Below are 22,468 nucleotides of genomic sequence, written 5' to 3'. Positions count from 1 at the left end.
TGATGGTCATAGTAACTGTGGCTTCTTCTTCTCCTTCCTCCAATTTGGCTATGCCTATTTCTACAAAAGTAAACTATCAACTCATTCCATGACTGGGGCAGACAGATTGATATGACACCTATTGATTCTAGTGGTAGATCCTTAGGAACCAGTGTTGTGTATAACTCAGAGGCATTTTTGCACTCAACAGGATTAGTTGGCCATAAGCATCTAATACGTTGGCCATGAGTTATCCCATGGACTCCATTTTCCAGAGCTTCCTTGGTGAGGCAGAGACTTACAGTCAAACTTACTTTCTTTTTACTCTTCTGGATTGCGCTTTATTTATAAGGCATATCATCTGCTTCTGCAGGAATGGATCCAGGGGGGATGCACTGGTGCATTTGCACCACTCTGTGTGTGTCCCCCCAAAACCTCCTTTGATTCTTGGTTCCAAGGTTTAAAATCCACTGCCTGGCAGTGGCAGCAGCATTTCTAGTCAGGCAGCGCTGTGGGAGTCAGGCAGTGCTGTGGGAGTCAATTAACTTCATGGCTCATTATAATTTACCTGATCCCTTCTAAACTCTTCATTCTGCAGGTATTAACAACCTTGTCTTCTTTTTAATTGCCTTGATGTTCCATCAATAAAGCTATCCTTTGTTCTCAATTCTGTTGGCTGCAGGCTGCTCCTGGTAATGAAGCTCCCATTTCACAGTCCTGCAGACTGTGTTTAACTCTTTCTGATGAAGTTGTGGTTGTTTTTACTTTGTAATCTTAAACATTAAAATACAGCCCTAGGCTCCTGGTGCTCTTAAATTAGTAAAGCTTCTATGCGTCATTTCATATGTGATGATATACTACACCATCAGTACCCCCTTTTCAAAGTTCTAGATCTGCCCATGTGCTCTTGTATTTCATAGAATCATCAAAAATTAGGGTTGGGAGGGACCTCAGAAGGCCATTTAGTCCAACCCATTGTTCAAAGCAGGACCAGCCCCAACTAGATCATGCTAGCCAGGGTTTTGTTGAGCTGAGCCTTCAAAACCTGTAATGATGGAGATTCTACCACCTCTCTAGGTAACCCGCTCCAGCACACATTTGTCCTGGCACACATGATTTGGAAATGGTTTAAATTTGACATTGCAAATTTTGATTAGAGGTCTGAGGAGTTGATTAGAGGTCGCTGCATGCTGGATATACACGGGCCACTGAATTTGTTAGGTTCCCAAGCTAGATTAGAAGTGGTGGCGCCAGCCATTAAATTTTATGGCCCTGCAGCTGACTTAGCAAAGTGCCAGTTGGGTATAAAGAGACAAACAGGCAAAGTTAGACGAAGGCCCATCTTCAGCTGCGTCATTGCTGCATAAGGTCAATGGCATTAAACAATGGGCCTAGAATAGCTACTGTGCTGACTGTGGGAGGGTGGAAAGGTGCATGTGCTATTGCTGTCTCTCCACAACTTCATGAAGGCCAGAGTCATTGAGGAGTGTTCCCTCTTGGGTTGCAGATGTTGACAGATTCTGAAAGGGAAATAATTTCTCATGCAGCTGGATGATGCCATTTAAAATGTACATCAGAAAACTTCAGGGCTACAACAGAATTTCCAAAGGGAGGTTTAAGAGGGAAGTTACCCAACATAGGTGGTCTGAGTAGCACAAGGAGGGGCTGATGCCAGCTGAAGTGTGCCAAAACAAACAGCCCAAGGCTCAGCCCGAAGTTAGTAAGGACAGAATGAAGCTTCAGCGTTTGTGGTTGCAAGTCACAGAGAGAGGGAGAACAGATAAAGGAGAGAATGGAGGTTGGGGTGGGAGGGAAGGCATCTGTGAATTCATGTTGCCACATGATTTCCTTGGTTGTTTTTCAAAATGTTGCTCGAACACACACATGCACACACACACAAGTCCCATGTGATCGCTCATTTACGAAAGCAAAGTCGTAATGTGGCGTGTAGCCTGCGTCCGCTTCTTGCCCCACCTCACCCATCACTGCAATAGGCACGGCTGAGAGAAGGGAGATGGGTAACCAAAGGATGAACACTGTACTGCCACATAGGATGGCCCGCATTCATGCTTCTGCTTGTTCTCTTGTTTCCCTAGAACTGAAGCCGCTGGGGAGTGGGAAGGGAGGGGGCAAAAGATACAGGGATGCTTCAGAGGCAGAGCCTGCTGTGCAGCAAACTTTTGCTCTGCACTGTCACAAGGAAAATGAAGTTTCATTTCATATCCTGTTGTCTCACTTCCTGTAAGGAGCAAAGGGCTTGGAGACAGGCTTAGTTGCTTGGGGTTAGTGCTGAGCTCTGTCACATGACCCACGGTTCATTCTCGTTCACAGCCCAGGGCGGAAAGTGCTCTTTTTGGTTTATGGTCAAGGCCACGTCTCCTAGAGCTCATTAGAGGCTAGAGTTGTGCGCTGGGGGGCAGGGCATAATGGTGAATTCAGCTCACTCTGGTTTGCTCTTTGAATGATAGATCCGCTCCTAGGAACAGCCAGCAGTCAATTATACCTCATCAAAGAGGAAGTTTTGCTGGAAAGAGATAGAGTGGGGTTCATCTACTGGTCTCTTCTTTGGAATATCTGGATGTTACCAGAAAGTCACTGCTGAATGAATTATTTTGGTTTCCGTCTAGCTTCAATTTGTGCAAACCACAAATCTAGAAAAAAATAGTCTTCTCAGACAGCAAGAGGCCCAAAGCATAAATGGGAGAAGGCACTGATGTGTATTAGCCCAGTCGTTCTGAACCTTTTTAGACTTGAGGCACCCTTTGAAAATCTCGAGACACCCTTCAGAAAATGCAAGCTTTTTGTCTTCACTCTTTCTTTGATGGCGGAAAAATAATAGCACTTCTTCTTTGGCAAAGAACTCAGGCAGACCACAACTGGTCAGAACCTTTTTAACACTATGGAGTCCTATGTGAAAAATCTGGGTTTATCTTGTGAATCAGGCTTGCACACCCAACAGTGCTAACAGTAACATATCACTCTGGTTGAAAATAACAGTCTTAACTCAACAGCATGAGAGCCTAGATATGGGATAACAAGAGCGAGGAATGGGACAGAATTATTCAGCGTTGGCATGACTTTTAACTGAGGACTATCTTGCCTTGAGAAAGGAGACAAAGCTGAAAGCTTGTTCTTACAGTGCAAAGCAGCACCATCCTGAAACATTTTGCACTAGTGTTGCTGAGAAAGAGAGCATATTAGCTCACCTGCAGCCCCAACCTAATGTGGCTGTATTAATTCTGCTCCAGGAGCCAGCCCAGAGACCCAGTCTAAGAGACTCTTGGGAGTCTTCCCACACTACTAAGACCTCTCCGGCCACTATTTTGACACTTCAGGTGGCAGTCTTCCTGCAGAAAAAGGATGGCTGACATTTTTAACCTTGGTATAGCCATACCACCCAACATCCTCCTCTTAAATAACTAACCCTATCTTTAAAGTGTGGAAGAACGATTGCTGCTAGAATTCCCTCCCGCTAAAGCACCCGTGTCCTTTGCCCTCGGTGAGTTGTCTCCATGAAGGGTTAATTCAACCAGAGTCTTTTACTCCAAGTTGTTTTCCAAGAGGCTGAGAGAATAGTTCTCTTGTTACAAACATGGCTTCTGGGCATTTGGTGATGCTTTCCCTTTTCTTTCTCTCTGTGCCACAAAGGAATCTTTTGTTCCCTCTTCTGTGTCTCTCTTACCCCCCCATCACCCGGCTCCCGCCTCTTCCCCGCCATTGGCTGCCAAGTGACTAAGGAATGGCAAAAAAATGACCATAGCGTGGTCATGGTGAATATTTCTCCAGCTATTATCAGATTGGGACCTTGAGGATATCTGTGAAGGGCCCGACGTCTTCCATTAGGCTACTCCCAGGATTGGGGGCATGAGTCAGATGCACCAACGCGGGATACAGATTGAGTCAGGCTTACAAGAATCTCTTGCAAATGGAGTCATGGTGCCTGTCTTGGGAGAAGCAAACAAGAGGGACCCAGAACTGGCGGGAGTCCAGCAGTGGCCATACTGGGCATTTATAGACATGCTTTGGGAGGTGGGGGCGCTTTAATGAGCGCAGCTCCAAGAGCCACGCTAATTAAAAGTGCCCAGAGTGTCATATGTATCAGCGTCCCTGCATTGAAAAATGTCAGCGGGGCACTTTGAACTAACGCTCATTGAATGAGCGTTAGTTTAAAGCACCCCACTGCCATTTTTCAGCACAGGGACGTTGATACACGTGACATTGGAGTCTGCTGGATTGCAGTAATTACCACACTCCAGCAGGCTCAGTTGATCGAATTTACTCTGACGTGCTGTAATTACAGCGCATCAAAGCAGCCTTCCTGCATGTGTTTAGGAGCCCACTGAGTCTAGATTTTTAAAACATGCTTGATACATAGACGGTTCACTTTCTTCCTCCATATTTACTGATTCAGATGTTTGAATATGGGAGCTGCCTCTTCTTGTTAAATGGATTGAATTATCTTCATTGGTCCCCCTACTGTAAAGTTATTGTGTATAAAAACTCCCTATAATTGAACCTCTCTGTGATTTGGCACAGGTTTTTCTTCTTTCTGCCACAGGGATAGCTCTTCAGTGGCTTCCTACATTCAAAATGCCACCTTCCAAGTCTGTAGTGCCTCTGAATCACCCCTGTAACTCTCTGTCTCCCACAGAGATATTACCCCTCACAGATATCCTTGTGCCTTCCAGAGTTGATGAAAACTCAGTGATTCTCCACAGGCACCTCAGTGATTTTAATGTATCAGTTTCTAAATGGATATAGTTAAATCAATGAAAAAAAAAAAAAAGAAAGAAAAATGCATGCTGACTAGCTCCTATTCTAATGCTGTCATGGCCATCTATATAAATCAGGGGTGTCAAACTTAGCCAATTCTGGGCCAGATCCAGACTGTGGCGCTCTTTGCAAGCCAGATCCTGGCATGGCCAGTGGTGGGATGAGCAGCACCTGCAGGGGTTGACACATTGGTCCCTTGCCCACTGCTGCTAATACACATCCCCAGTGGGTCTTCATGTTCAGGCCCATCCCTGCTTGCTCCTTCCTAAATTCCTGGCCCCACAGGCAGCCCCATGGATCAGACTGTGGGCTGGATCTGGTCCATGAGCTGTAAATTTGACACCCCTGATATAAGTAATGAATAAATAAATAATAATCTCTTCCTGATTCCCATCTTGACAATTTCTGACTCAATCCCAGCACAGATTAAGATGTAATTATTGACATTACAGTAGGATTTAAACTGTTCCAAGCCTGGCCCAATTATGCCAGGTGCCATACAAAGTAAAGGGTTCTCCTTGCCAGGTGTGTGTAATTGATTTAAAAGATAATCATTATTTTCTCTATTTTATAGAAGGGGAACTGAGGCACACAAAGATGAAATAACTTGCCAAAGATCACATAGGGAGTCTAAGACAGCCCCAAGAACTGAACTGAAATCTTCTGGGTCCCAGTATAATGCCTTCAGACAACCACCCTTTCTCTCTAAATTCGGTCTTTCACCTCCTATGGTGACAAACTCTTCACTGCACCTTCTCAGACATCCTCTTGGTGAAGCAATTGCTCTCTGAGTCTGATTCTCCTGTCAAGTTTCACTTCACTGAAGTCAAAGGAATTATACCATCAAAAGTGAGAAAAGAATCAGGCTATCTCCGGTGGCAGAAACACAACACCGTCCCAGGGCTGTATTCTGTAAGTGGTGTCTTTGCTCCTTATGGTAACTGATAGGTAGTATTATTCAGGTCCCATTGCATTTTCAGATGAGAAGGAGGAGGGTGGATTATGGATTCCTATATAGATAATTTTAGATGAATCAAGAGAAGAAGGGAAGGGGGGGCTAAAAAAAGCCAATGAGATCACATGTTCCGCCTTTTTATCTTCTTTTCTCATTCTGCTTTTGGACAACAAGGCTTCCTTTGATACAGAATGGGACGGGGTAGGGAGGGCTGGGAGAGGGGGTGTCACAGTCACCCCAATGGCCCCCGGTCACTTCTCCACGCTCCTTAATGTGATGTTCCCACTAACAGAGACAGAAAAAAGCAGTGATCTCATGATTCCAAAACTGACTCATGCAAACAGCACTAGGGGGATGGGATGAGGGAGGCTGGAAAGGAGGGATATGGGGAGTGTGATTTAGGGAAATAAGAGAGGAGGGAAGGGAGCAAAGAAGATAAAAATATGGGGCAAGAGAACGGACAGAGTCAGAGGGACTGTAGGGGCATGGGATGTGGAAGGGGAGACAGTTAGATCTAGGGGGACAGGAATGGACAGGATTGGAGATGGGCTTAGAAGATAAGAATGAAGCCACTGGATCTGATCCATGGACTTGGAAGGGGCAGCTTTGTGGGGAGCCTTTGCCCATGTTATGGCTGGGCAGTGGGGAGAGGTGGGAGGACTGTGACAGTGGCACAGGTCAGTAGCACCAGCCCCCCAGGAACCCAATCTGGGCTGATCCAGCCTGCAAATCCAAAAACTTGCTTAGTGATGCCCTAAAGAGTTTAATGGTGCCTGGTGGGAGCCTATTCCATTTTCATTTACACAGTCTCTCTCTGGTGGTTGCCTTCATGTGGCACAGAGAAGAATTATGGTGTAACATCCATGAACACCTCAGGCAATCATCATATTCCTTGCTTCTACACAAGGAGAATGGAAAATGGAGTTTGGTAGATTCCAGCATGAGAGGCCCTGGCTCCAGTACACTCCCTCATACATCTTCAGCTCTGTATGGGAGATGCTTCCACCAATATTTATCCTGCATAAGTGAATTGGTGACGGCACACTGCCTGTGTACTTCTTACCACATTTCTGTGTCAGCACATGATAACTCCATATCATGAGACCCATTCAGGGATTACTTCATTGACCCCAGATCTCAGCTGGAGCTGAGACTGGCTGAACACAGGAATGGCCCCATGAAAAAATGGGAATATTCCTACAATGCATGGGACAGCAGTGAGCCCAGTTCAGTAGGTTATGGCATCTGAGAGTAACTTCCTTGGGGAGCCAGGGCACCCATTTGGAGAGAGCTTCACCTGATTCTATGTAGGGGTAAGGAAGGAGGATAAGCCACACATTAGCACCCCACCCCTCTAGTTGCATTTGGCCAGGTTTGGGACATCTTCATTTCTGTGGACCATGGAAGGGAGGTTACTTTTCAAGAATGGAGCTCTCACCAGGAGCCGAAATCTCTGAGTCTTGCAACTCTCATGAATCAGGGCATGTTATGGGAATCCCTTACTCTGCTACTTCCTCCCCCACTGCTTGGGAGCTAATAGGTGACCCACTGACAGTCTCCAACCATCATTCAGCCCTGTGCACAATAGGGTAATTAAACCCTGACCCTTTGCTCTTTTTATCCATTTCCTCTGTGGAGTTACTCCCCCATAACAGAGGAGGGGAGGGCCAGGGGGCTCCTTCTAAACCTTCCATCAGTAATAAAGATGTAAAGCCCAGGAAGGAATTGCTTTAAAATGAAAGGAGGGGGAAGAGCAGGAGCGAGACTGATCACATTGACTAAGGTAAGGTAGAGAGGTGACTTCCTATGCACGCAGCAATATTCACACATCATGGTCCTGCCCCGCAACATCCTTTACTATTATCATCATCATCTACCATCAGGTCTGCCAAAGCTCCTCGATCTCAGCCTTTGGCACATCCATCTGATCTCAGTTACCCATGCAGTTCTGACAGGGTATATCTCTTTCAACCTGCCACATTTCACATCTCTGCCAAAGCGCCTCTGCACTACCCCTGGATTACCCTCGGCAACTTAAAAAGGGGCAGAGAGGAATAGAGGGCTGGACGGTCCCATTCTGTGATGCAGGAGGATAGGTAGGCTGACTGAACTCCAATGGGAAGCCCATGGTGTGGTGTGTGCATGCATGTGCGTGTGAGAGGGACAGAGGAAGGTGGTGTTTTCATTCTGAAACCAAAAGGGGTGAGGAGAAACAACGCTTGAGATGGAAGGGAGGGAGGTTGGGGCAACCTCTGAAATTTACTCATAGTTTGAGAAATGGTCTCCAATGATGTTGAAGAAAACAGTGCCTCTGTCCTTCCTATCGTGAGTGAAGTAGCCGCTTCCCTCCCACGCATGAGCAAGAGGGGCTAGGGCCACCAGGGGAAGGGCATGATGGGTAGAGTAATGCCCCTGAACAATTGAGCACTGTCCCAAGCACCGCACACCCGAGCCACTTGAACAAAAGGCTCACACACAAGAGACCTGACTGTGAAGCTTCCATCCGCTTTCATCACTCACCCCTGGGGCAGCCAGGTCACAAGGTCAACCCACTTAAACTCCAAACTGGGCCAGAAATAGAGTCGGGAAGTGGGCAAGGGTGGCCAAGTGCAGGGGTCCCACACATTTGAGGGGTTCTTTGACTAAGCCATTTCATTCGCTCTTCGTCAAAGGCGCATATTCTCTGTAAGGAAAATGGAGCCGGGGGGGGTGTCACTATGAATTATGACCACTCTCAACAAGAGACTTTTACATTCTGGAGGTGAAACAGGATGGGGTAATTGGACAACTTAGACCCATGCATAATGAGGGCAAGTACTCTGTCTGCTTCCCACCCTCTGGTCTGCTGATGTACATAAGTCCTGACCTGGAGGCCCCCCCCAACTATTTCAATTGTGGGCCTCGCACACAACTCCATCAGTGCAACTTAGCCCTGAGCCACAGCTGTGGCTGCTCCAGTTTTGCCCCATCCGCAACGTAGTTTTGCCAATGTACTTTTCTTCTGACCAGCAGAAGCTCCAGTCTGGAATCGTCTCTTGAGCCCAGACCTGCTATACCATGCAGTGGCTTTGGTGTATGTCCATGGTGTGGATAGGATGAGTCACCACGGAAATTTAAATTGCAACCCAAACCAGGGCCCAAATTTTCCACCTGTGGGATCAGACAAACTCCCTTTGGCTTCTTGGTTTCTAAAGGTGATGGGTTAATGCACTAGTGTAAGTTGTCACTCCTCACCTTTCTACACCACCACCAAAAAATAAAACACCCAAGTACAACTTAAAAATAAACAAAACTTGTCATGTAGGCAAAAGACCAATGCTCTGTATGGAAAAGAAATTTGTCACGGTTCTTTTTTTTTTGTTAATTAGCTTCGCTGGTGTTAGACTAATTTAAAGAGATATCCATAGTTAGCTACACTACTTATATGGACATGCTAGCCACATGATAAATTGCAGTCATCTAAAAAATTGCCCCTATCATGCATCTTTGCTTTCCACCTGCCCTTTGCCCTCTGGAAAAGCTTCTGACATCCCAAACTCCCAGCCTGCTTTACACATGTGACACTTAACAACACCAAAAAATCAGAACAGCAGAAGTCCTTCAAATGGGAAATTTACCCCGTACAACAGTCTGAAACCCAGGCCATAATTACGGTTTTGTGATTATATAGAACTAAAAATGGGAACTTCATACTTATAGAAAAGGGGATATTTCTAGTTGCTGATGGGGCAAACAGAACTTATTTCTAACCTATGAAGGTCTTGGGATATTGAACTTTACAGTTGCGAGATGCAAACATTAAGAAATGATTTTTTAGCTCATGTTTAGAGCTTTTAAAAAGATCTTTCCCTCCTTCTGAGCCCTGCAGACTCAGACTCAGAAGCCTACACGCTGCACAGAGTACTTACATATTCCATATGGAACATGGAAAACATTAACTTCTCATTCCCGTCTCCCTCTTCCCCTGTATCTTGTAGAAGCCACTCCGTGTGTCTGGAGTATATAATGAGGAACAGACAGGGGAGGAATTGGGGCAAGCCAGGTGGAGATGTGGCAAGCTAAGGCCGGAGAGGATTCTGTTGTCCTCCCACAGAGAATCTCCAGAGGAGAGAGAATTAAGGATGAATGAGCACAGTTTTCACTATGCTGACTTTGAGCTGACAGCTCTGAGACTGAGGTATTAAAAAGCTGGAACTGTGAGCCTTAGCTGAAGTGGCTTGGAGAAGTGTATTCAGGAGTCAAGAGAATAACTAGTCTAAGAATCTGATTTTCACTAAGTACCCTGATCACTGGTGGTGAAGTAGAAGCAGCAAACCAGCCAATTTGACTTCCTGAGCTGCAGCTGAGTTTGAAACATTCATAGTTGAAAGGGTGGAAACAGTTCTTTACAAAAAACATTTGAATTGGATGCCAATGACAGGCAATAGATGAGCCCCATTTTTCAGAGTTTAGCCATGTTTTAACTTGGTGCATGCAAAGCAAATGGCTCCTGGGAACATTTTATTCCAGGCCAGTTCTTTAGCTTATCTTTCATTCTAGCACTGGGACCAGAAGAGAAAGGAACAACTCAGTGCCAGCCTTCCCAACCCCAACTCCAGCATCAGAAATGGAGAGAGGAGGAATTTGTGCTCTGAACTCTGCTTGTACCAGTTTGGTACACTGCCAGTCATAAGGCCAACTCCGTTAATATTCCTGTAATGCATTGCAAAATTATTTGAACTGGAGCGTTACTCAAAATATATTTTTCTTTTCACAATAAATCCACAACCAATCCTCCAAGTATCTTTTACAGTATATTACTTTCTGGTTTGTCTTCATTGCAACGGAAGCTCTCAACAGTGGCCAGAAGGTGGAACTGTTTCCTTAGAAATGAAGCATACCCAAGAGAGTTGGCCCCAGGGTCACATGTTCTCTGTATTGTTCAGGAGCAAGAGGAGATGGGGGTTTGCAATAACCTCCCAGTGCATTTTTCTGCAATGTTAGGGAGAATTTTGAATTAGCTTTTTGGAGGTATACCCCACCTCCACACACACACCTTTTAGCAAGGGCTGTAACTCATATCTCCTTCCCTGTAGCCTCCATCGCCTTCAGATGCCTGTAGTTTAGTTTCCTACAGTGGTCCTATTGACTCAGGAAACTGGCATTTAGAAAAACATGTCTGCATTGCTAGAAATGAACAACACCACTGAAAGCTAAAGACTAAAAGATAACAAATTCACCCAAGGAACCTTGTCTGCCTATGTCCTTAGACCAACACGGCTATAACCCAAACCCCTGCACCACTGAAAGCTGGCTTTTAAAATTAATAAGAACTAAATAGTGCATTTCTCTAGCTGATTCCATTTTTCTAAAGGACTTAAAATGTGCAAATTAACCCTCCCAGTATCCCTGTGAAGTATGGAAATAATGTTTTCCCAGTTTTATGGAAGGAGGAAGAAGCAGACAAAGAGAGCCAAAGTGACTTGCTTTATCCAGGTCATTGAACTAAAATTGCACAGAATGTCAAAGCTGGTAAGATGCCCAAGTCTCCTAACTCTTGTGTGTCACGGATGTCAATATACTCACTATGAGGTGGCCACATCCCTGTGAAAGTTAGGATTCAGTGTTCCCAAAGGGAACTGCAAGCAATGTGGATCTCATCACAAAAAGACAGTATTCTACAATGGCTATGGCTCTAGGCAGAGACTCCTTGTCAAAGGCCAGTGTTAGAGTCAGGACTAGAATTAATGTCTACTGCCTTAGACATGGTGTTTCACTCCTCTGTTTGTCTTCCAGCTTCTTGTCTAGTTAACTGTAAGGTCTGCGAGTTAGGTAATGTCCCATATTATGTATTTGGTGAAGCCCAGCCCAATGAAACCCCAATCTAAGTCCAAGCTGTCACTTTGAAGTGTAGTAGTAATAATACAATTAGCCCTGCATAATTGTCTTCATTGGGGTAACCCATACTAAAAAAAAATGGGACCATATTAAAAATCATGTACATTTTTTAAAATTAAGTAAAAGGAAGGAAAAAAGGGGTTAATTATTTAAACCCAAGAACAAACGAGAACTTCAGAGATGGGATTTTAAAATAAAAACACTTTTGCAAGAATTGTAGAGCCCTCTCATAAGGCCACCTCATCAGTAGGCCTAGTTCCATTGAAGTTCACAGAGTAATGCAGACCTACATCAGCTGAGGATCTGGCTCATTGGCTCTAGAGGTGAAATCTTGACTTATAGATTCATAGATTCATAAATGTTAGGGGCTGGAAAGGACCTTACAAGATCATCAGGTCCAGCCCCCCTGCATTTGGGCAAGAAAGATTGCTGGGGTCAAATGACCCTAGCAAGCTGGGCATCAAGACACTTTCTGAAGATCACCAGGGTGGTTGACTGTACAACCTCTGGGGGGGAGTCTGTTCCAGACCTTTGGCACTTGACTTGTAAAGAAATTTTTCCTTATGTCCAATCTGAAGTGATCTTCAATCAGTTTGTGCCCATTGTTTCTTGTCTTCTCCTGGGGTGCCTTGGGAAACAGATGCTCCCCCTGGCCCTGATGTACGCCCCTAATATACTTATAGGCTGCCACCAAGTCCCCTCTGAGTCTTTTCTTCTTCAGGCTGAACAGTCCCAAGTCTTTCAGCCTCTCCTCATATGGCCTGCTCTCCAGACCTCTAATCATGCACGTAGCCCTCCTTTGGACTCTCTCGAGCTTCTTACATCCTTCCTGAGGTGCGGCACCCAGAACTGGATGCAGCACTCCAGCTGCGGTCTCACCAAGGCTGAGTAAAGCAGGAGGATGACATCCTTAGTCTTGCTCGAGATGCATCGGTAGATGCATGCCAATGTTTGATTCGCTCTGCCAGCTACGGCATCGCATTGGTGGCTCATGTTCATTCTGTGGTCTATCAGGACCCCCAGGTCTCTTTCAGTTGTAGTGCTGGCAAGTGTAGCACTGCCAAGCCTGTAAATGTGTTGCAGATTATTTCTCCCCAGATGGAGCATTTTACATTTCTCTGTTTCATCACGTTATGATCCGCCCACCTTGCAAGCCTGTCCAGATCAGCCTGTATTGCCAGCTTGTCCTCTTCATTCAAATCAGCGGCAAACCTACTTTTGAGTTCAAGGGGCAAGGTTTTGCCCTGGCTTCCCTACAGAGAGATGAGGTTCTGGTCAGAAGCACTTAATTTTTATTCTGGTTAATTTGAAAAATAACTCATGATTCTCATATCTAGAACTTCACATGTGTTCTTAACAATATATTGTTGCACACTTCCTCTTGCAGCAGCACAGGTGACTTCACTTTCAAGTGTTTGGATTAATACGGTTCTTAGGCTCAAGAAATATATTATACACTCATTGAGGGAGAGGTAATTCCTTCTGGGCAAATCCTCATTTCTGGACAGAGAAGATTTTCCTCATCAAAGGGCATATTTCTACTTTGTTTTACGTCAAGAAGTCAGGTTGGGCAGCTTTGGAGTTCTTCACAAGCTCGTCAATGGCTGGAAGAAATGACATGTGATACAACAGGCCACTGTATACTTTTACCAAATCAAAGCATTCTTTCAACTATTAAACCCTCTCAGCAGAGGTAGAAGTCTTGAAACATCTGACCACTAACCCTTCTGCATTCTGAATGGGAACATTGCACAAAAGCTCGACAATGCCACTCTGTAAATGGCCATTTGAGTGAGTTTACTTTCAGCAGCGGTTCTCTACTTTGAGATCGTTTTAGGGGTGCTGCAGGGTGCCATGCAACAATACCATGGTTAGGTGTGCAAACATGATTCACAAGATAAACCCAGAGATTTCTAAGATGGAATCCATAGTTAAAAACATTCTGACCTATTGTGGTCAGAAAAACTGCTCTATTATTTTTCTGTAGTCAAACTAGGAGCTGGAATTTTACAAGGGGCTACCTTGAGCCTATCAAGAAGTACCTCGTGTCTAAAAAGGTTGGTTTATGGGGGTTTTTTTTTTCAAACGTTGCTTCTCATAAGTTTCTGCCATGCCAAACCCTTTGGAAAGTTGCCTCTGCAGCATCAGCCCAGAATCACTGCATCATGCCTGGCCTCTTCTGAAAACTCCCTGTGACAGGACCTTTTTTGATGTCTTTTATTTGCCACATGCTCTGCAACGGACAAGGCCTTGCTCTTTGTCAGAACTCCGGGGCATCACCCTGCATCCACAACGGGTGTCCTCACGGGTGCCGGATGTCTCAGATCCATCAGCACCTAATGCCACAGCCTACCGGCTACTGTGGTGGCAGAAAACAGAGAAGTGGTCAGCTGTATGAGCCTGTATGATGTCTCGCTGACTTCATACGAACCAAATAAGATCGAGTCAGAGCACTGGTGGTGTCCTGGCGTTTGGTCCCACAGGGCAGATGAGCGGCTCAGGGCTAGTCCATGGGCGGGACCCGGCCTTGAGTATCAGGATTTGGCCTGTGCTGCCTCCCCCGGCCCAGCTCAGTCCTGTGCTGCTCTGTCTGCGCAGCCCAGCCCTGCACCTGCCCAATGGGCCCTGCCTGCGCAATCCAGTGCATGCTCTGCAGCCCACAGGGCTCTCCACAGCTATGGGGGGTGCTGTGGGGGTCTACTGGACACTTGACAGCAGGGGAGCAGCAGTCAACTGCCACCGCACCCCGGCTGCCAAAGCTCTGGACCCCTGGGCAGCCCTGGACCGCAGATAGCATGTCTGTGAAGGCCGGTCCTGGCCTGTGAGATTGATCACCCTACCTACAGGGTCAGACGTGCCACTTGGCACTGACAACTGCCTCTGCCTGCGCACCTCCTCTCAGTGGGGATGTGTTCACTTTGGGCTGATTGGGTGGTCGGACGTGGGGCATCCTCAGGGTTTGGTAGGAGACTGGGGGAGGGCAGGTAGGTAGGAGGTGTGTGAGTGTGTTGCGTGAGAGACACCACGGCCCAGCTGCTGCCCCCCACAACATGGCCACCAACAAGGCCCGAACCCCCAACACGGCCCGCCCTTTTCTCCATTGGCTGTCGCCATGGCAACCTGCACTCACACGTTACCCCTTTCCTCCCCCCCCAGTTCCTTGCGCCTCGCGTTCCTCAACTCTCGCGAGACAGGAGTGCGCGAACCCCGGCTCTCTTCCCCTTTGTGATTCCCCCCGCCTCCCAACAAAGCGGGTGGGGACTGAGCCGGCTCGGCTTTCGATGCGGCGCGGAAGTGACGTGGAGAATCGGGGTTCTGACAGGTGCGGGGGTGGCGGCAGGTGGATGCGGGGCCGGGTTGGAGCCAGCCACTTCCGGTGAGAGCCGGGACCCTGCCCCGCCCGGGGGGCCAGCGGGGGGCGCTGCGGGGCGTGGGGCAGGAAGGAAGGAGTCACCCGTAGTCCCGGCTGGAGGGGTTGGGGGCGAGGATCTGCCTGGGAGCTCGTGAGCTGCGCTGACAAGTGCATCGCCGCGGGGCAGGGGCTGCGCGGGCCCTGCTGCAGCTGCCGCAGGGGAGGGGCAGGGCTGTGCTGTCAGGGCCCGCGGCCGTCTGGTGCGGGGGTTAGTAACGGTTTGCATGGGATGGTCATGCCTCAGGTCGGGGGTCGGACTAGATCAGTGTTTGTCAACCCGAGGGTGGAGACCCGAAAGTGGGTCACAAGATTACATGAAAGGGTCAAGAAGGAACTTTAAACACGGGTTTTCCTTTGAAGGAGAAAAACGTGGGAAACCGTGGCTGTGCCCGTGTAGGCTGGCAGAGATCCAGGCTGCTTGGGGTCCCCCCGCCCCACATGCCCCCCCTGCCCCACACACGGGGCATGGGGGCAGCAGGTTGGGACTGGCCTTGGATGTTAACAAATGGGTTCTGGTACAAAAAAGGTTGGGAACCCCGATCTAGACGACCTCTGGATTTCCCTTCCAGCCTTGCTTTGCTACAAGAACAATGGTGCTTGCAATATATTATTATTGTTGTTGTTGCATTACATTATTATACTACATTTTATTACAACATTATATTTAATGATAATTACAAATGCAGCAGTCTTGTGTAGAATTTAGATCATGGCTTGTATGGGATAGTTTGGAGAGGGATGATCCTGCCTCAGGTAGGGGGTTGGATTCGGAGCCCTCTGGAGGTCCCTTCCAGTCCTGCTTCTCCGTGATGCCATATGACTATTATTTTTGAATTCTTATATATTACATTATTGTATTGTTAGTTAGAAGTATAATATTATACTTCTAATTTTTGTAATTGTGAACATTAGTACAGTATTTGCCACTACTTCTATCAACAACAGTTATACTTGGGTTTATATCCCACTGTATCCACAAGGCTTGAGGCCACTTGCAGGAAACAGGCACAAAGCACACAGATAGCAAACAGCAGCCAACTCCCCAAAATGCCACTCCCTCTCCTGCACCTCCCACCCCAAATATGACTTGCCTGCTCATAAAAAAGCAAACCCTCTGGCCAGTTCTAATCCTGCTTCCCAGTCACCATGTCATCCAACTATAAGAATGACAGGAAAGATAAAGAGAGAGAAATGCTGGTTCCCCTTGTGCTCAAAAAGGAGGGAGGGGCAGAAAGTTTGGGAAAGGTCATTTATTGGAAATGGGAATACCTTGCATGAAAAAATAGTTGGTGTGCAAAACTGTTCCCTTACTACTTCTTCCCTACCAAACAAAAACAAGGCAGTGACAGGCAGAGCCATTTGTCACAGGATCAAGAAGCTGAAGTACTCAGTGGGTGCAGGGTATAAGGCACCAGAGATTGCTGAGAAATACTGAGAGAGGCAACATGCGATATCTTTTATTGGACTAACTGAGTGGTTGGGATAGATAGAGGCAAGCTTTCAGTTATCACGGTACCTTTCCTCACTCCTGAGGGTGATACCTGAAAGCTTGCCTGCATCTATACCAGGGACTGGCAGTTATTTTGGGTGGTGGGCCACTTACCAAGTTTTGTCAAGTTGTCAAAGGCCGCATTTCCCTCTCCAGTGCAGGGCAGCAGGAACAGCCCCACCATCCCAGGCCAGAAGCCTCTGCTAGGTAGGGGCTTCTGGTTGGGGGGGCCTTGCTGCTTGGTCCTGCTGTCGGCTTCCCCTGGGTTCTGCTGCCCCTGGCTCCTGTCATCTTTGACAGACAGCCAGGAACAAATAAATATTACATTTTCTAAACTTTTTAGGGGCCCCACGGGCCGGATAGAATGACCTGGCGGGCTGGATCCGGCCCATAGGTCATATTTTGCCCACCCCCGAGTCTGTACCAACTATGCAGTTGGTTCAAGAAAAGATATCATCCACGAGAATTCATTCTACTCGCATTTTTGTGGGGGGACCATCAGGGCAACAACATCACCTCAACACTGCTGAGAAATATCATGGGATGGATGCAATACATAAAGAATCTGCTTCCCAAATGGTTCCTGTTCTGCCCTGAGCAGCGCCCATATCTTTGTGGCTGTGGGAAACAAGAAAGCTATTGGAAGTTAAAGGATAAAAATAAGACCCTTTTCTTTTTGTTTCCTGTGAGCACTAAATGGGGACAGTTTGAAATAACTTCTTTCTACGGCAGAAGAGAAAACTGAGAGCTCCAGTCCCTAACTAGAAAAGAGTGAGGTGGATCAACCGAGGACACAGATTGATTCTCCTATTCTAGCTGTTAAGGATAGAAGAAACCACTAATTGAGATTGTTGGAATCATTGGATTTTGTTCCATTTCTTTCTATCTAGGTGGTTTGGGATAAACAGAGTTTCTTGGCCACCGTCCCTATCCAGCCAGAGCAATGTTTTCAGATTTGGATTATGACATCGAAGAGGATAAACTGTGAGTGTTTCACTTTTCTTTCTAACAACTACTCGCTCCTTCTGGCTAGTGGGGATGGAGCATTATGGTGGCAGTGAACAGCACCATATGTTTTCTGTTGCTCTGTAGTGACTCCACCTACCTTTCTGATTGCAAGCCTTGCTGATAATGTTCTCTTATCTGGAGACCTTACCTACAGAGTGGTTTATACTGACAAGAGGGCAGTACCAAGGAAGAAATGGAGAATGTGGAATTCTTAGGTCTGTGAAAGGGAGATGGAAAACACCTGACATGAAACCACTGGAAAAATAGTTATGGGGGAGGAAAATACAGGCAGTTATTATTGTGAGACTAGTGCTAAATGTCAGCTGCATCTTATTTCTGCTGCATAATTATTTACATAACTCTCAGACACAGACCTGATGAAATGACTTTGAAAATATTTGTGCATCTTAGGTACGTTTCACAGAATCCAGTGAAGGTGGACGCCTCTTCTCCCTTACACTTTCTGCTCCCAATGACAGAAGGAGGGGGCATAGTTTTTCCCCAACATGGCATTTGCTCCCTTGAGCCGGACCATCATTACATGCATAACCATTAGTCTCTAGTTTAACTTACTGACTTTGCGCACACAAATCTAAATCAGGGGTATCTAACTCATTGGGCTTTGGGGACCAGGTCTGTAGCACAGGGGTGGTCTTTGGGCCAAATTATGGGTCTTTAGACTGGCCTGGCATGTCAAATCCAGCATGTAGTGACAGTCTGGTGCAGCCATGCATTCAGCGCTCACCACACCCACCCCATGTGCCACACGTAGTGCTGGAACTGGCCCTGTGTAGTGTGTGTACCGGGCATAGCCATGGGACTGCAGGCTGGATCCAACCCATGGAGCATATTTTTATGCCGCAACCCCCTTCCCCACCAAAATCTAAATGTTATTTGTGCAGGTTCCTGCAATCTAGGCTGGTAAAATGAGCAATAATATGATGTATTCAGATGAAAGGAATGGGACGTGCTTTCATATTCTAGTGTCTCCAGCATATTACATGCAGATGCAGGTATGCTTCTGCCTACCTGTGCTAGTTATTACTTGTCTCTCCCTGTTGTTCTAGGGGGATCCCCACTGTTCCTGGGACTGTAACCTTGCAGAAGGACTCTCAGAATCTTATTGGGATCAGCATTGGGGGAGGAGCACAGTACTGTCCCTGTCTCTATATTGTACAGGTGAGTACTCATGGCAGAGGAATCTTTGTAAAGTAAAGTCAGGTGTGAGAGATGAGGGTTGAATGAGGCCTGAAGAACCTTCTTTTTCAGGTTTAGTTACCTTGTGAAGTATTCACACGCGCGCGCGCGCGCTCTCTCTCTCTCTCTCTCTCTCTCGCAAATAGGAATGTCTCAGATGGGTAGATAAAACTGTGGAAGGATAAATTTAGGGCTTCTGAATTAGCATATCCTCCCTATAGTATATCTACTGAGTGCTGAGAGCATGTTAAAATGTACAGGGATGGGACAGAGCAGCACCTTCTATGTGAGGTTCTCAATTTCAGGAAACTTTGCCCTAGATGATACACAAAATGAAGATGACAGTCCAAGAAGGAACTGGGTGATTAGTCCACCTCTGTTTCTTTGAGGGTTTATTACAGTTATGGGTTCGGATGCAAGGGGAAATGGGGCTTCCTCATAAACCGAACTGACAAAATCGGAGCAAGAAAATAACTAGCAGGAAGATAATTGTTTCTTCTTTGTTACTGTCTTTGTTAATTGCTTCGTTCTTCTTCCCCTCTTTACTCGTTTGCATTTTCCTCTACTGTTCTTCCTGTCCCCCAGGTTTTTGATAACACTCCAGCAGCTCTAGATGGAACTGTGGCAGCTGGTGATGAAATAACAGGAGTAAATGGGAAGTCAGTCAAAGGGAAAACCAAAGTGGAGGTGGCCAAAATGATACAGATAGTAAAGGTAAGTGGTAGAAGGGGACCAGTGGAATAGGTTGGCTCACTGTATATGAATTTTTGTCCAGCAGTAGAGGTGATGTCCACTGCTCATTTCCAGAATGACACCTCAGGCTTTGCTTTTTCTTCCAGGGAGAAGTGACAATTCACTACAACAAACTGCAAGCCGATCCAAAGCAGGGCAAGTCCTTGGACATTGGTGAGATGCACTGCCTTTGTCCTTTGCTCATAAGGTTGCCATGTTTGGCAAGCTGTGAAGAGGGTAATGGAGAAATCTGAGCTGAAACCAAAATAAAATTTCTTTCATTGCTGCTTCTTAATTCTCATGCTTTTAAAATTAACACTGTCAGGATAAACCATGGGCTAAAAATGTCTCAATATTATGAAGAATGGTGCATTATTCAAAATGAGAAAAGTTCTGAATGATAACGTGATTCTCATCATTGTTGTAGCTTGTTTTTCTGTATCATACTTAGTTTAGACAGTGAAGTACAGTGTTGCTTGTTGTTGCTTTGTTTTTTTAATACATACTGTCTTTGCGGGTGCATTTGGATTTCCAACTGTGCACTGAAAAGTTTCAATCCCAAAATGCTGTTTCTGGTTTCTCATTTCGGAGACTCACAAGAGCATTCCTTTCCATATTGTACAGCTATGTGTACTCTATCCCCAGTGTCTGACAAAGTAGGCGGTAGCCTACGAAAACTCATCTTCTCAAACAAGTTAGTCTCTCAAAGTGACCCCTCCTACCCTGCCTTCTGTATAGCTATATGGCTCGGGTTATTTTTTTTAACAAAACCTAAACAGGGAGTTTGACCTATATAAGTGTCCTCTTTAAATGTTGCCACCTTCCCGCCCTTTGGAGAACCTGAACAGGACAAAAAGCAAAGTGCATTCCCACTTACCTATTTCTTTAATTCTTGGTTTCCTTCCCCCTTGTTAGTGAAGGTGTTGACAAACCAAAGGGAAGTTAGCTGGGAAATGAATTTCTGAGGAAAAATAAGAGCAAAGCCAGGTCTGATTTTTCAGAGTGCTGGATATCCACGTCTTCAGCTGACATTAGTGGGAACTGCAGCTGAACAGTTGTCTCTGAAGACACGTAGTTCAGTCATATAATTTCAAAGAGGCTGTAATTGTCTCCAGGAATTTTAAAGGGTATTACTACCAAAAGGCAGTGGTATTCCTTAGAAAGGGTACAGGAGCTTTTAACTAACTGGCAGGTGATAAAACCTAGTAAATGGAAATTTAGCTGAGCAGTAAAACTTACCTGCCGTACTCTTATATTGTTCTTCTAGCTTCTTTGGAATTAATAAAATGAGTACGCTAATCAAGATATGATCCCAAGTCTTGGGAAATAGTTCAGGAGAATCTATTATAGGCCTGCACTGCCTATGCTAAGATCTTCCTCGTATCTAATTTCTGTGGCATTCTCTCTCCGTTCACTTCCTCTCTAAGCTCTGCTGAATTAGGCTCTGTCTGACCAGTGTGAAATTGGACGCTTGAGAGTTCTGTTCAGTGTGTTCTTTGTGACTGTGAAAACCACACTAGTTCTGAGTTGCAAATCTGTCTTGGTTTGTAGTGCTGAAGAAAGTGAAGCACCGGCTGGTGGAGAACATGAGCTCTGGGACAGCAGATGCCCTAGGACTGAGCCGAGCCATCCTTTGCAATGGTAAGTAGTAGGAATAAAAGGCACTTTCCTCTTTGGTTATTGAATATGCTGGTGTCCAGTAAATGTAATGGGGCAATTCATGTGATCATGGCTGTCACCATTCATGATTGTGCGATGCAAGCACTTGTATCTTTAGCATGAAGGGAAATGAGAGAGCCCTGAATTTTTTTTTTCTTGGTGGAGCATTCTGGTTTTACAATTGCTTGACAATAGAATTCCTTCTTCATGGTCCAACTGCAAAGCGGTTTGATTCAACAGCATGGCAGTCCTTTTACAGGGTTAGCATGTACCTGCCAGTTTCCTTTCTCTCGCTAGTTTAACTAGCAGGCATTTGCTTCGGTTGTGATGTCTTGTCATAAATAAAATTGTATCTGTTCTAAAATCTGAAGCACACCTGCCTGGAAGTGTCCTACAGGCTTAAAAGGCTAGATGCAAGAATACCACCTGAATTGAATGGTTATATTCCTTTATAACAATGTCAGCAGCACCAAGAAAATGCAGATTTACAGTTCCCTTTGCAGTTCCCTAAAGGCATGCAGTTCAACATGCTTCCTGTCCCTCACTGAGGCAGAATGTGCTGACATACAGCTGTTACATTCCATCTCAGTGAGTGAGAGCTTTGTTACTGAAATTGAGCTGCTCTTGATGAGAGGGCTCCACTTTTGTGTGGTTTTAGAATCCTCAGATTTCTGTCAGATTGTGGCTGAAGGTTTAGACCTGACTACAAGCGTAGATGAAACAATTTTTCCAAAGACATGACTCAGCCCTCAACATTTAATAGACTAGGACAGGGATTTTCAACATTTTAACAAGTGTACCCTTTTGGTCTCAAAGATTCAGCTCATGTACCCCTTTATATTTTTTTTCTCTTGTTTTTAAGGGTGGGGTGCAGATCAAGGCTTCTGTGGTGAGGGAGGGAGTGGGGTTGGGGCTGGAGCAGGGGCAGGCATTGCATAGGCAGAGGGAGAAAAAATTTTGCGGGGCTGAGCACACATGCAACCCCCCAGCAGGTAAGTCTGGGGAGGGAAGGGCAGGAGGAGGGGAAAGGGCCATGAGGGGGCAGATCAAGGCCCCCTGCAGTGAGGGAGGGAGCAGGACACGAGCAGGAGCAGGGGCTAGGGTGAGTGCTCCTGGCCTGTTCCCTCCCTCCCCATGGGGGCCTCGATCTGCTCCCCCCACCCCAGTGGTGAGGGAGGGAGTGGGACTCCAACCTCCTACAGTGCAGGAGGGAGTGGACAGGGGCAAATCATTCACCCCCTGCTGCTGCCCCACTCCCTCCTTCACTGTGGGGATTGTCCCAAGATTCAGCCCAGCCAGGGCCCCATTCACCTTGAATGGGGCCCCAGCTGGGCCAGGTCATGGGGCAAGCAGACCCTGGCAGCTGGTCCAGCGGCCTGGCATGAGG

The 22,468-nt window shown here is 46.3% G+C and overlaps 1 protein-coding gene across 3 annotated transcripts in view; it reads left to right on the top strand.

Moving 5' to 3' along the window:
- Nucleotides 1-14,714: 14,714 nt before the first annotated feature.
- The window catches only part of PICK1 (protein interacting with PRKCA 1), a 21,022-nt gene continuing 13,268 nt past the window's right edge, over nucleotides 14,715-22,468 (top strand). Inside the window, exons 1-6 of one of the 3 annotated variants that reach the window (XM_006025942.3) lie at nucleotides 14,715-14,906; nucleotides 17,376-17,469; nucleotides 18,561-18,672; nucleotides 19,276-19,404; nucleotides 19,530-19,596; nucleotides 20,974-21,063. In XM_006025942.3, the coding sequence (XP_006026004.1) occupies nucleotides 17,429-17,469; nucleotides 18,561-18,672; nucleotides 19,276-19,404; nucleotides 19,530-19,596; nucleotides 20,974-21,063 (439 nt within the window). In that variant the 5' untranslated portion in view covers nucleotides 14,715-14,906; nucleotides 17,376-17,428. Of the gene's footprint in view, nucleotides 14,961-15,065; nucleotides 15,205-17,375; nucleotides 17,470-18,560; nucleotides 18,673-19,275; nucleotides 19,405-19,529; nucleotides 19,597-20,973; nucleotides 21,064-22,468 lie in introns of those variants that run through there. The other 2 variants (XM_006025943.3, XM_006025944.3) reach the window with 2 other exon arrangements.

Source organism: Alligator sinensis, unplaced genomic scaffold (genome assembly GCF_000455745.1).
Source record: "Alligator sinensis unplaced genomic scaffold, ASM45574v1 scaffold215_3, whole genome shotgun sequence".
NCBI classification, from domain to species: Eukaryota; Metazoa; Chordata; order Crocodylia; family Alligatoridae; genus Alligator; species Alligator sinensis.
Note: the sequence above shows the minus strand (reverse complement) of the source record. Positions and strands in the feature narration are given on the sequence as shown.